This window comes from Colletes gigas, unplaced genomic scaffold, assembly GCF_013123115.1.
Source record: "Colletes gigas isolate AHSC1104 unplaced genomic scaffold, ASM1312311v1 Colletes_gigas_Sc00003, whole genome shotgun sequence".
Classification (NCBI taxonomy): Eukaryota; Metazoa; Arthropoda; class Insecta; order Hymenoptera; family Colletidae; genus Colletes; species Colletes gigas.
Window position 1 is genome coordinate 1,013,911 of NW_025106632.1, and position 14,565 is coordinate 1,028,475.

A 14,565-nucleotide genomic window follows, 5' to 3' on the forward strand; every position below is an offset into this window, starting at 1 on the left:
AATTAGATAATAGATTTGTATGCAGGGTCTAGAGACGCTGTAGCTGCAAGGTACTATAGTTTATACATACATTATATAAATATAAACATGCACTCTTATTTTACTAGAACTACTTTTAAAGAAATTTACTCTTATCATTCTTATTATTATTAATGTTACTTGATTAATAAGATCACAATGCTTGTATTAAAAACAAAGTAAATGCATTACATTTTTATTCATTATGATACTATTTAAATCTTGAATAGTATATTTATTTAATAATAAAATAATTTATATTATACACCTGCGTTTATTCAATATTCAAACTATAGATAGTTCCAATTTTCCTTACTGATAATTTACAGTTCAATTTGACAAGAAACTGAACGTTTAGTTCGTTTGCTTATTTTATTATTCTTTTAAAGATGGATGTAATGCATTGGAATTTGGGGCAACAATGCTCGGAAGGTACGTTATCGTTCAAAGATTTGCGAGCAAAGTTATTTCCTGCAAAGGATCGAAAACTCGATCGTGCACCAGTATTAAGCGAAGATAAATACACTCCGAAAACGTTAGAAGGCAATTGGTTTGAGCGTAGAACAGTTTACGTACCCCAAACTGTTGATTGGAAAAGTACATATGATACAGATTATAAACCCCATGTTAATGAAACTTGGAAAGAAAATCAAATTATGAAATGGGATAATAAACTTGATCTCGAGGTATAAACACATCTTATTTATTAATATCTTGTGAATATAGTTTGAAGCAAACAACAGATAAAAAGTGAACTGCATGTGCAATACCTATAGATCATTGCACCTTTGTAACATACTTCAATATGACTTTAATGCAAGGGTGTGCCTCGAGAGAAATTACTGGGCCACAAAAAAGAATATTACAGCAACATGACAACAACTTACGATTTGTCTTATAATATTTTACCAAAAGGTCTTAAAGGACCTAGGGTCAGATCATATCGTGCAAGGTACATATTATTTTTCTAATTAATAGTAGCTACGCTTACGTCTTAAATACATATAAAAATGTCTATTTTACATTTAAAGACAGCGAAAATGGATCCCCGAATTAGATCTGACAAAAAGTTATGGTAATTTGACACAATTTGGATTAAAGGATGCCTTGGAAGAAGAGTTATATAAAAATTCGGAAGAAGGGATATCCAAGTGTCGATGGCAGACTACTTATAGGGAAGAAATCGGCCAGCTAATACAAATAAAAATTGAACAAAATACCCGGTAAGTTATAATTAAAAAAAAATTGACTTACAGACTACTTTCAATTATCCTAATTATATGTATTAAAGTTCAATTTATTTGTTATTTTTTAAAGATTCAACAAACGGATAGTGGATTTCAATGTGCCGGATCTTAAACACTTTGAACGTAACTCGTCAGATATTGAGCGCTGTTTACTTCCGTTTAAAGTTAAAAATTTGTAATCAAACTTAATGTAGAACAGTATAAACAAGATATCACATTCGGCAGAAAAAATGGATCGACTTATAAACTGTAATAAAATTGAAATATATTAGATAAAGATATTACGATATACATTTTATTAAGTTGTTTCAACGTCATGTGATATAATAGACATGTTATATATTTTTACAAATGTGCAGAGCACTTTAGACTCACAACTTACTCATGTATAAAATTGTTGAATGTAATGTGTATCTTAGACGCTATCTCCTTAATATTTACCTTAAATTGATTTAAAATCGCAATTAAATTATTAGTACAGTCTTATCATTGTGTACTTAAGAAAAACAATTCTTATATGGAAGCACGCAGATGTAGGTATTAATAAAATTCAACTAGAAAAAAATTAAGCTGAATTTTAGTATAATTTTAAAGTAATTACAAAATATTTTGAAAATATGGTAACAATAATATTATTAAAATTTTTACTCTGACATTCTGTTTCACTTTGTGATATTGCTAACTTGTACTTTCACCGCCTGCGGTCTTTTTAGTCACGAAATTGTTCGGTAATCAAAGAATGGAGTTTTTTTGTAACACTGTACTTAGTATTCATTAATTTTTTACATCTACATTGTATTAAAATATTCTGCATGTTAATGTGATAGGACGAAAGTTGTTAATATAATTATGAAATGTATTAAAACTGTCGTTATACGTGATCTTGCAATACATATACAATTTCCTGTATATTTTCTTAAAATATTACAATGAAAATTTAGCGCATTGAAATTGAAGTTATAATTTTAAAAAAATTTCTTATTTTATCTTCAAATGAGATAGTAGTACAAGACTGCAAATACAAAAATTCATAGAAAAAATTAACAATCATTTTAATATTATTGTTTTAACAAGATTTATAATTTGTGTGTTAATATACTTTAATGAGTCATAAAAATCAAAAAAATGGTACAAGTCTTTCTCATTTGCAAACAAGCATTAATAAAATTAAATTGGTAAAACATGTAATGATTATTAATATGAAACAAACATAATTTTATGTTATTTCGTTAATTCTTAATTCTTAAATTTGTTAGACTACGTACATATTTCACTAATGAACACACATTAAGAACATTTTCTTTATCACAAGATTGACAGTTTAGAATGTCATCCGAATTTTTTGTTCATACCAGTACCTTTACTTTCCATTATTATTCCATCAACTTAATATTCGGTTTATTGTCTAAATTCGATCGATAATAAAAATACATATAAAAAAGGAAAGTAATATTCAGTTATGTTCGCTTATGCTAATATATTAACAGACATCTATGATAACAACAGAAAAGTTTATACTGGCAGTATAATACCTGTTCATCAGATCGAAAAATTCTATTTCTTGCATTACTGCTCGTTAAAACAGTAAACACTGTAACTGATAACCGATAACTAAAATACACATAAATGGCAAATCTAAACTAAGAATGAATGACGGAAAAAACTGATTTATACCCTGTCTAACGTAACAAAGTAGTACATAATACTATTATGTTTAATATAAGCGAACCACATAGAAGTGCTGATAACCAAACAGGACTTGTTATGATAGTGGTATGACTAGGAAACGTTTGCATTCCTGAGGAATTCTTGTTATCACTGATATTTACATTCTGTCCTTGCAAACACTGATCCATAAAAAGGGAACCATTGGTTTGTAGATTCTGAGACAGTAATAATTTTTTCGGTGTACCGAGATTGGATGATGCGAATTTCATTGTGTGATTATTAATTGAATGCTTTAGTTCCGAGTATGGGAATTGCGGGCTTTGTTGACAGAAAGATCCGATAGGATTAATGTTAGCTTGTTTTGAGAGATAATAAGATTGAGTTCCATCAGACATAACTGAACACTGGTCAAACTCATGCACAGATGGCTCTCTGGATGGAGCAAAATTAGAGCCTGCAGAACCGAAGCCAGAACTTTGGCTGGATGATCTAGATAATGACGGTGGATCAATGCCATCTTGCCAATATCCACCGGCTACCCATGACGCTTGCGTAACTGACTTCAGTTTCGGCGGTGATAAAATATGTTTTTTACCGGACGTGTTATTTAATTTTTTAAAAAGCTCGGAACTTTCTACACTGTACACTTTTTTCTCAAAAATCTTAGGTGTTTTAATTGTGCATTTCGGTTTATTTTCGCTCAAACACAATGTGCTTAATGTATTCAAACTATCGTTTAGCAAATAGTTTTGAACCATGCTGTTTTTGTACGGAGATACGGGATTGTAAAGTACACTATTATTATTGATATACGCTGAGAATAACTGTGATTCTTGATTTATACTGTAATATAAAAAAAAATACTTTCTGAAAATATTATTCCTTTATACTAGATATGTATAAAATTAGATTACTTACGGAGGGCTTTGGAGTACCATAGATTTAGGAGTTATTGTATTTTCCATACAAAGAAGTTTATGGTTATTTACTGTATTTGGTGACGATTGGTTGGTAACTGTTTCGCTTAAACTATTGGTAGTTTTAGTATCAAAATCGTATTTATCGCTTGAGGTTCTCATACACGAATCAAATAATACTGAAGTATCTTTTCCGAAAGAATCAATTTTTTTAAACGACACATTTTTATTTAATGTGCTTTTACGGGATTTAGGCTTTATATTAATAAAGCCTATAATTAAAGCAAATAACATTATCTAAAAAACATATAATTGAAAATTAATAAATTTAATGCGATTATATTTTAATTGATTTATCTTACCATGTGGTACTGAGTAATGTATTCAAGAGAAAACCATCGATTCTGTAAATCTGCTTTAATTAATTTCAAGTCTTTAAATGGTAAAAGTATAATAATGCAAATCCATAAAAACATAAGCAATATGTCAGAACTTTTTTTTCTGGCAAAAGCTACCCAGCAAGCACAGAATTGAAAGAACAATCCTCCAATTGGCAAGAATATAAAATCCAAGTTATATGCTATCATAGAGCCTAATATTGTTGAAATTATTCTGAGTATTGGTTCAGAATATGTTGCATTCTACAAAGAATAAAAAAGTTACAGCGAAAAGTAATTCCGTTAAATTCTATTACAAATTGTATTATACATACTTACATTTATAAGAACGCGAAAAGGTTTATGCTTAAACAATAACATTTTATATTTAGCAAGCCATATTGCTTGCTTATGTAATGTATTATGTACTGTAATTTTACAATTCGCACACAATGGGTATTGTTGCTCTAAATTATCTTTAAACTGTTTCACCTCGTGGTCGTAATTCTTTTCATTCATAGGCGTATAAGTAGACAATTTTGATATCTTTAAACTTTCGTTTTGTATACATTGGTTACAAAGACCATTCTCTGCAATTTTATTGGTTTTTGTATCCTGGCTGACTCTGCAGTATCTTTTGATTTCATTTGAGGAAATTTTGTATTGTTCTGGTATACTATATGCATAATCGCCGTTCTAAAATTTGATATAAAAAAAAAGATAGAAATGGTACTCCAAAATATACATGCAATCCTAGAAGATATTGCACAGATAGGCTGTTTCAATTTTGTATCAAGATATTCCCATAACTTTAAAAATACTTAATAGATCAATTAATTTGACCTAGCAAAATAATTAAAATGCATTATATACATATTCTTAGTAATTAACATTTTTTATTGTATTTCTCATTACATGAACATATATCATTTGAATTACAATAAAACATCAATTATCCAAAATAATAAGGAGATAAATATGTTTCTAATTTTTCAAATAATTGATTTGTGAAAATCAAAACTGCAAATATATAATAAATTAATTTTGAAAACTACGTATCTATTGCGCGAAAGAGTACACAGTAAACATAATATAAAAGATAAATTAATACTTTTTTGATACAGCTGTTTTGTGTTTTCTTAATAAGCATTTGCTCATTTTAATGTAATATCCAATACAGTTCTAATTTTAGCATTCTTTTCCTTTTGTTATTTTTAATATAAATGAAACGTATAATTTAATTACTCGTGTATGTCTAATACTTATGAGATAATTAAACTGAATTCAGACACATTTTGTATATTGATAACCAGCCTTTGGATAATCAATGTTCTACTGTATATGTTCAATTCAATTTTAACTGAAAATATAGATTTACCTTAGAAAAACCATTATATTGTTGACACTGTGGACATAACCACCAATTAAGCTGTTGCCGCCAAATCTTAGTGTCGTTATTACAAAACCAACAGTTTACTTTTACAGGCCACCTTAGTCTACATGTAAATAAATATAATATAAATATCGTTAAAACTAAGAAAATGGCAAAATGTACGGTTATCCTTACTTTAGTTTTTGCAAGACCGTGATGATAGTGACGATTATTAACAAAATAGTAGAGAATATTGGCATAAAATTGAACGGCAAGTCGAATTCCATTTTTCACACGAATGAAATATAAAAAATTAAGGGTAGAGTTCATCTCCCGCCAAGCGGCTAAGAGTGCCTTCACCTTAACCTATACGATCCAGAATTAGTGTAAAAACAATGTAGTCACGTGGCGTATTAAAGTTTCATGTTTCACTTTAACTACTATGCAATATATATTAACTGTTAGAAAACACTGTTCATCACTCACGCTGAACTTTTATACAAATTTATAAAACAATTAAATCTTAGTATCATACATTTAATTTTCCATGCTGCCGCCTACTTTCGTCCTATAAATTTTGAAGCACTATCAAACTACGATCAAGTTAATCGAGTACCGTTACGAGCAGCCTTACCAACTTTGCTTATCATAATGCAGTATTGTGTAATGTTTATAAGAAAAAATAATAAAAGTAAAATAATCGATTGCAAATAATGTTTAATATTAAACATAAAGTAATTGGAATTGTTTTATAATTATATTCATATTTGAATCTAATGTAAGCGAGACATTTTGGAACTAGTAATGGATAAAACAAAATATTATAAACACCAATGATGTAAATGTTATTCAAATAATATCAATAAGAATAATGGTAAACTATAATTATGATTGTAATATAATACTAAAATAATACAATAAAGGCCAAGTTACATTGATCGAATCGGTATCAGACTTTATTGATTATATATAGATAAAAATTTAATATTGGTTTGCAATAAACAAATGTTCAAAAATTAATATACCTTTTCTATTTTTATAATTTTGATTAAATAATAATACGAAAATTATTGTTATATAACTACATTTAACTGAAAAAAATACTTCATGTAAACAGTACCATACGTTACAAGAGGTTCTCATCCGCTATTCCGCTATACTGTTTAATATACTATTTTAGGACGTTGTCGAGCTTTTGGGTTGTATCAGTTAACTGTTGAAATTTGTGTAAAAACTGAATTTCATACTATATAGAACAGAGTACGTTTATTTATTATAGGACAATTATTATTGATTAAAATTTGAACACTAGCAAACTTGAAATTCCAACTACTCACTTTCATAACCTTAACTTTTCTCTTTCTTCCCGTAGGGTACACTCTTAAGAAAACAAAGAAATATCTCTAAATATTTTTAAATGAACAAATACGTGGATCTGGCGAATGTGAGCACTAAATATGCCACTCGTATGAATCATTTGAGTAACCGAATCTTTGGCGAAGTAACTAGATCGACAAATTCAAAGTCCATGAAGGTTGTAAAATTATTCAGCGCTCTACCATTGCACAAAGATCCAAACATTATTAATTACTATCCACGGCATAAAGAAATTGATACATTAATGGATCACCTTAGAAATTACGGCCTATTCAGGAATGAACATAAAGACTTTATAGAAGAGAAACAACGATTAAGAGAATTACGTGGCAAAATGAAATGGATTCCTCCACCGTTTAGAAAATAATATACTTATATAATGCAAAATATCATGTATTCTATGTAATATGTGTTTTATACAATATACGTAAGCATTTAAAGATAAAACATGTGTAAATAATAGTACCAAAGAAATAGTAAAATATAAAACAAGAAACATTCATTTTTAGAATATGTAATAACACTAGAATAGGAAGCTGTTATATCTTTGTAATTGAAAGGCAATACAAATTCGAAATGATTTAATTCTGTGGATTGTAATGATTCTGTGGAAATAATGATTTATTTTGTAACATCTACAATGTAATTCTCGATCTCCTTCCAATTAATCTCTTTGTATCTGTAAATATTACCACTTAGTTCTTTTAATATATTCGTGTAAGGTATATTGTGATAACCACGTGAGAAAGATACATTTGTATTGTTAAAATCATCTAAAATTGGTAGATATAATTTACTCGAAAAGCGAGACTTGTTGGTACTTTCTATGGATATATCTTCTGACCAATAATTTATTTGTAAAAGATTAGTGTTATTCTGTGAACTATTAGGTATATAAATGTTGTCTCTAAATTTATAATTTTTTTCCGCTTGCTTTTTTATTGCCTTCCTTGTCTTCTGTTTCCATGTTGCTGAATATTAAGTTGTGTAACCTGTAGACTTCAGCTGTTCAAGATCAAGAAGAAAAGGCTCGCACTGTCCTTCTTTCTCGATTTTCCGAAGTTGTACGAATTGCTGAACTCACGTAACATGGTTCCTACGATACAATATGTCGACTTTCCCCACCACTCCGTTAAACGCTAAGGAAGTTCGTCGTTACTAGTGTCGCCGTCTATGCGTTCAATTATGCCAAATCTGGCCACACTGTATAGGATATAGAAGTCGGTGACAAGCAATTCTTATGATAGAAGTGGATATAACTGTTGAGTTTTGAATTTTACCTTGCGTTTTATTTTATAAGTAAATGGCAATATAAACAAAAAGTAATTACTGTTTACGATTGGTTATAAACAGTGAGTGCAAAAATGACGCTCACAAATAAGGTAAGCGGACTAACCTAACTCGATATAAAATTTTAATGATATTTTTTAATTTTACAAATACTTTAGATGGAAATAGACGAGAAGACTGCGAAAGGAGAAGGTTTTAAACCGTATTACATTACTAAAATTGAAGAGCTGCAGTTGATTGTAGCAGAAAAAAGTCAGAATTTAAGGAGGTTACAGGCACAACGTAATGAGCTTAATGCAAAAGGCATGTTTTGTTTCCCTTTTTATTCCTATATTCTTAGTTCTCTATGATCAATAAATTTTATATATATATTTTGTACTAAAAATGTTATATTTATCTTTAGTACGCATGTTACGCGAAGAGTTGCAACTTCTTCAAGAACAAGGATCGTACGTTGGAGAAGTTGTGAAACCAATGGATAAAAAGAAAGTTTTGGTTAAAGTACATCCAGAGGGTAAATTTGTTGTGGATATAGACAAAAATATTGATATTAAAGACGTAACACCAAATTCAAGAGTTGCATTGCGCAATGAAAGTTACACTCTGCATAAAATTTTACCAAACAAAGTTGACCCTCTTGTTTCTCTTATGATGGTCGAGAAAGTACCAGATTCTACATATGAAATGGTTGGTGGCTTAGATAAACAAATTAAGGAAATTAAAGAGGTGATAGAATTACCTGTTAAACATCCTGAATTGTTTGATGCACTTGGAATTGCTCAACCCAAAGGAGTTCTTTTATACGGACCACCAGGTAAAGAAATAATAAAAAAAAACTACTGTTTTATTCGTTATCAGGAAAAATGATTATCTTATCAATGGATTTGAAATTTATTTTTAGGCACTGGGAAAACTTTATTGGCAAGAGCTGTTGCTCATCACACAGAATGCACCTTTATTCGCGTTTCTGGTTCTGAATTAGTACAAAAGTTTATTGGTGAAGGTTCACGAATGGTTCGTGAACTTTTCGTAATGGCAAGAGAACATGCGCCATCCATAATATTCATGGATGAAATAGATTCAATTGGAAGTTCTCGTATTGAATCTGGGTCTGGAGGAGACAGCGAAGTATGTTTTCTATTTTAGATTTCAAAATTTGATTCTTTTTTTATTTAAACTTAATAAACATTATGATTAGGTTCAACGAACTATGCTTGAATTACTCAACCAATTGGATGGTTTTGAAGCAACAAAAAATATAAAAGTTATTATGGCAACAAACAGAATTGACATATTGGATCCTGCTCTGCTAAGACCAGGACGTATTGACCGTAAAATTGAATTCCCTCCTCCAAATGAGGAAGCGCGTCTCGATATTTTGAAGATTCACTCGAGAAAAATGAATTTAACTCGTGGTATTAATTTAAGAAAAATTGCAGAACTTATGCCTGGTGCATCGGGCGCGGAAGTTAAGGTACGTAATGTTACTTTTACACAAATAATGAAGCACTTTATGAACATTACAATTGTTCGTTCATCTATTTATTCTTCTTACTTCTAGGGTGTGTGTACAGAAGCTGGTATGTATGCTCTCAGAGAACGTCGAGTTCATGTTACTCAAGAAGATTTTGAAATGGCTGTAGCAAAAGTTATGCAAAAAGATTCAGAAAAGAATATGTCGATTAAGAAGTTATGGAAGTAATTTTATTACACTATATTTCATTCTTTCTATATTATTTGCATTTTTTTGTAAAACCATTTGTGAACTCCATGTAACTTTGAATGAAATATATTCGAAATAAAGATTATAGTTGATAGGAAAAATTATTATTTAAAAATGTATTTACATAACAAAGCTTTGTTTCTCTTTGAATATTTTCGTTTTTGTAAGAAAATCAATTTTAAAATGGTTTTTGAATTGATTTGATAAAAAATCGATAAATACTAAGAGTTCATAAAGTTGACAGCAGCAAATATGTGGTAACAATGTTTAATGAAAGATAAATAATTTTATATACACCGGGGGGAGTAGGGTTGCCAGCTTCTCATGTGAGAAGAACTTGAAATTTTTTCTTTAAAAGTACGAGTGGGAAAATGGGGGAATAGTACTTGCTAAACTTACTAGATTACTTAGTGGACAGCGTACGTAGCGTGAAAGTGATGACTTTTTGGTGGGGATGGCGGTAGATGTTTGAATTGTTGATCATTCTGTTCGAGTATTTATATATCTGAAAACAATTGAAGTGTTCACATATTATGATACCAAAGTACAAAACAAACTATGAAAACTTACTGATTCGTAATTCGTCTGATAATCCTATTGGTTAGTAAAGAAGCTATCGCAACGCATAAAATCTTTCGATTGGTCCCCTCACCCCGTGAATATACATATACACTTTCTAATTATTTTTTACGAACAAAAGTTATTTGATTTTACTGTAAAAAGATGAAAGTAATTCATGTAAAATTCGATGAAAACGAAAGAAAGGCGAAGTACACAGCTCTGCGGGAGGCTGGACAAATTGAGGATCGATCGTGTCAAAATATCGATTTAAAAAATCGATATTCTAGAAACAAACATCCTTGCTATGGCTGCATGCTGCATGCGGTGTATGTTTCTTAGTTATTCTAATTTCTTAATTGTAATAGATTTTCAATAGGAAATATACCTGCTTATACTTCAAAATGGGTAAAAAAACAAAGATTGGAAAACAGCGGAAGGATAAGTTTTATCAATTAGCAAAAGAAACAGGTAAATAGAAATAATAGTTTGATTACAGACAATGTGATATTGTATTTAATGTATTACGCTCGATGATCTCAAATTTAATTTGTTAAAAAGTATGGAATGAAATGTTAAATACCAAGTTTTATTTGTTTATAAACTTTTGTCTTACGCGTTACACATAAACAACATGTTTCATAGGTTATGTTTTATAGGTTATAGGTCACGTGCTGCTTTCAAGTTGATTCAGTTGAATCGAAAGTTTGAATTTTTACAAAAGTCTCGGGTATGCATTGATTTATGTGCAGCTCCTGGTGGATGGATGCAAATCGCTCGGCAAAATATGCCGGTATCTTCCATTGTAATAGGAGTAGATTTGTATCCCATAAAACCAATTCCAGGATGTATTAGCCTGATAGAAGATATCACGACAGATAAATGTCGCGTTTCAATATCCCGCGAATTAAAGACTTGGAAAGCTGATGTGGTATTGAACGATGGAGCACCAAATATTGGTAAAAATTGGTTTCACGATGCGTATCAACAAATTGTTCTAACTTTAGCTGCTCTTAAAATGGCAACATATTTTCTGAGACCTGGTGGATGGTTTGTTACCAAAGTTTTTCGGTCAAAAGATTATCATGCATTAATGTGGGTTCTAAAACAATTATTTAGAAAGGTATATAATTTGATCATTACGATAATATAATTTTTGGAGTATTTTCCCGATTGGCACTCGCACTTAGTATCTTTGAAACTATTAAATTCCTGAAGTTAAGATTTTATATCCCCTCTATTTCCTCCAAATTTTATGTCTGTCTGCTACAGGTGCCATTCGGAAGAACAGCTAATTTTTATTATATTTTGTGTTTTATTTAAGGTACATGCAACCAAACCTCAAGCATCGCGTTCAGAATCTGCTGAAATTTTCGTTGTCTGCCAGTATTATATTGCTCCGGACAAGCTAGATCCTAAATTTTTAGATCCAAAGTACGTTTTTTCAGAATTAGAGGTAGAATCTGCAAATAAATTAAATGTGTATGCGCCAGAAAAGAAGAAACAGAAAGCAGAGGGGTACCCAGAAAATGATTACACCTTGTATCATAAGTTATCCGTTAAAGATTTTATAGCGCATGAAAATGCTGTAGAAGCATTGCAGAATGCTTCTGAAATTGTTTTCGACGATGAAATAATAGCAAATCACGAAAAGACAACTAAGGAAATAAAGGAATGTTGTAAAGATATTAAAGTATTAGGTAAAAAAGATCTGCGACGTTTACTCAATTGGTGGAAAACGTTGAAGGAATGCTTAAAAGAAGAAGAACCGGTAGCAGAAGGTGCAGAAAAAGTCGAAGAGTCAACAGAAATAGCACCTGTGGGTCAAGAAGAACTGGAGGATTTAGAAGATGAACAAATTATGAAACAAATTGAAGAGCTTAGAGCGGATGAAGCTAGAGACCTGAAGCGAAAGAGGAAAAAGGTTAACAAAGAAAGACAAAAGTTAAATGAACGTTTGAATTTAAAAATGGTACATAAGGGCAACGAAGGTCCCATATTGGAAGGAGATGATATGTTTAATCTGAAAGAGATTAAAACGTATCAACAGTTACAAGACATAACGAATCAACAACCTGACGTGGTTGCAGAAAGTGATGTAGATTCAGATGAAGAGCAAAGAAAACCGAAAACAGTCAAGTATAATAAAGACGAAAATCATTTGGATAGCTCAGGGTTGTATTATAAAACGGGGAATAGTGACTCGGAAGATTCAAGCGAAGCGTCGGATAATGATTCAGATAGTGAAAAATCAGGCTTAGGTAGCTGAATACTGAAATATTATTTATATAAATTTTGCGCGAATATAAAAGACTCCTATATTTTTACGCAATTAATTTTTATTCTCAGGTTTGGACGAGTCCGATGATGAAGATAGAAATGAAATTCGGAAAAAGAGAAAGAAAAATGACGAGGATTCAGAAAATCCTTTGATAACTGATTTAGATCAAAGGGACAAGAAAACTAAACGAATTCACAAGGCAGAATTATGGTTTGAAAAAGACATATTTAAGAATTTAGAAAATGAAAAAGATGAGGATCTTGAATTGGATAAAATGGTAGAAGAATATAGAAAAAAAGGTGGTCGTTTAATAGGTGAAGATAGTGAAAAAGAAAATAATGCAAGCATAGAAAAAGGTCAAGATGATGGTAATAGTGAGGATACAAATTCTGATTATGACATGCAAGAAATGATGACTTCTACTAAAAATGCTAAAAAAAATAAGATTAAAGTTAAAAATGGGATTGAAGTTGTTTTACAGACAAATGGTGAGTATATTATAGCCTTTATATTAAATAATAAACAATAAATAATAATACCGTTTTATAATGTATAGGTATAAAGCCAAAAAGAAAGAAACGTTTGTCGGAAGAGGATCTTGCGTTAGGATCATTATTGATTCAAAGTAGGAAAACTCGAAGGGATCTGATAGATTCAGCTTGGAACAGATATGTGTTTAATGATGAAAAGTTACCAGATTGGTTTGTCCAAGACGAAGGGAAGCATATGAAGAAAGAAGCTCCTGTGCCTAAAGAGCTCGTTGATGAATACAAAAAACGAGTGGAAGATGTGAATGCCAGGCCAATTAAAAAAGTATTAGAGGCAAAAGCGAGAAAAAAACAACGAGCATTGCGAAAGTTGGATAAAGCAAAGAAAAAAATGGAAGTAATAATGGAGAACACGGATATCAGTGATAGAGAGAAGTCGAAACAAGTACAAGCGTAAGTATAATTTCCTGCATAGTATTTTCTACGATGAATAGATATTAGATTTAGCTTTTATTTTTATGTATGTTTTTTTACATTTTTATCGCAGATTGTACAAGAAAGCTAAAAAAGAAACGAAGAAAGAAGTTACTTATGTAGTGGCAAAGAAACATATGGCACAAAAGAAAGCAGCGAGACCTGCCGGTGTTAAAGGACGTTACAAAATGGTTGATCCCAGAATGAAGAAAGATTTACGTTCGGCGAAAGCGAAAGAAAAAACGAAAGGACGGGGAAAGAAGAGTCGCGGCAGTAAACCACCCCGAGGGAAACCTAAGGCTCAGAAGGGGAAAAAATGAAATTAATTTGGTGACCTTATATTATCGTTACAATAATACAAAATATAAAATACACAAGTAACTTTCAAACGCAGAGTGAACGTTACTTTGTAATGTCTCATAAGTGTATATGTATATACTACGTTTTGTACATACATGTGTATAAAATTACACAAAGACCGAAATTCAAACTATTTTGTACATATATGCATTGTGAATTGAAACTTATGTATTCTTGAATACATGGTTCTTTGTTCTATTAATATTAAGTTCGTGATAACTTACATCTGTCAATAAACGGACTGAATTTTTGTAATGAGTTATTTTAACGATTTACGAAGCGATATGTGAGGTTCGTCGATATAACAATACCACCGCCCACCTGTTCAGCTATGCGAGTTCTGCCCCCTCTACCACGATCGACTCGACATACACAATCTTTCCCCTAGACTTGACAACGTTAACAGCATCTTTGT

At 30.7% G+C, this 14,565-nt stretch overlaps 5 protein-coding genes across 6 annotated transcripts; 4 read left to right on the forward strand and 1 right to left on the reverse strand.

Moving 5' to 3' along the window:
- Positions 1 to 407: 407 nt before the first annotated feature.
- LOC122404585 lies at positions 408 to 1,444 on the forward strand. The gene is made up of 4 exons (XM_043408671.1): positions 408 to 704; positions 840 to 970; positions 1,050 to 1,241; positions 1,336 to 1,444. Exons 1-4 carry the CDS (start codon positions 408 to 410, stop codon positions 1,442 to 1,444), a joined length of 729 nt encoding a protein of 242 aa, XP_043264606.1.
- A 1,089-nt stretch (positions 1,445 to 2,533) lies between these two features.
- On the reverse strand, positions 2,534 to 6,181 carry LOC122404583. Its single transcript, XM_043408668.1, has 7 exons — positions 6,135 to 6,181; positions 5,795 to 5,965; positions 5,606 to 5,723; positions 4,567 to 4,923; positions 4,213 to 4,491; positions 3,852 to 4,147; positions 2,534 to 3,776 (listed from the first exon to the last, which is right to left on the reverse strand). Exons 2-7 carry the CDS (start codon positions 5,884 to 5,886, stop codon positions 2,945 to 2,947), a joined length of 1,974 nt encoding a protein of 657 aa, XP_043264603.1. The 5' UTR covers positions 5,887 to 5,965; positions 6,135 to 6,181; the 3' UTR covers positions 2,534 to 2,944.
- A 12-nt stretch (positions 6,182 to 6,193) lies between these two features.
- On the forward strand, positions 6,194 to 10,078 carry LOC122404584 (26S proteasome regulatory subunit 8). 2 transcript variants are annotated; one of them, XM_043408670.1, is made up of 6 exons: positions 6,194 to 6,202; positions 8,425 to 8,569; positions 8,670 to 9,080; positions 9,168 to 9,394; positions 9,465 to 9,740; positions 9,828 to 10,078. In XM_043408670.1, exons 2-6 carry the CDS (start codon positions 8,425 to 8,427, stop codon positions 9,966 to 9,968), a joined length of 1,200 nt encoding a protein of 399 aa, XP_043264605.1. In that variant the 5' UTR covers positions 6,194 to 6,202; the 3' UTR covers positions 9,969 to 10,078. The 2 variants fall into 2 exon arrangements, with proteins under 2 accessions (XP_043264605.1, XP_043264604.1); XM_043408669.1 differs by lacking the exon at positions 6,194 to 6,202 and adding an exon at positions 8,163 to 8,358.
- LOC122404586 (28S ribosomal protein S33, mitochondrial) lies at positions 6,751 to 7,532 on the forward strand. The gene is made up of 2 exons (XM_043408672.1): positions 6,751 to 6,859; positions 6,972 to 7,532. Exon 2 carries the CDS (start codon positions 7,017 to 7,019, stop codon positions 7,341 to 7,343), a length of 327 nt encoding a protein of 108 aa, XP_043264607.1. The 5' UTR covers positions 6,751 to 6,859; positions 6,972 to 7,016; the 3' UTR covers positions 7,344 to 7,532.
- Positions 10,079 to 10,864: 786 nt separating the features above from the next.
- LOC122404582 (pre-rRNA 2'-O-ribose RNA methyltransferase FTSJ3) lies at positions 10,865 to 14,267 on the forward strand. Its single transcript, XM_043408667.1, has 6 exons — positions 10,865 to 11,018; positions 11,207 to 11,670; positions 11,872 to 12,808; positions 12,897 to 13,316; positions 13,385 to 13,769; positions 13,864 to 14,267. Exons 1-6 carry the CDS (start codon positions 10,952 to 10,954, stop codon positions 14,108 to 14,110), a joined length of 2,520 nt encoding a protein of 839 aa, XP_043264602.1. The 5' UTR covers positions 10,865 to 10,951; the 3' UTR covers positions 14,111 to 14,267.
- Positions 14,268 to 14,565: the final 298 nt, after the last annotated feature.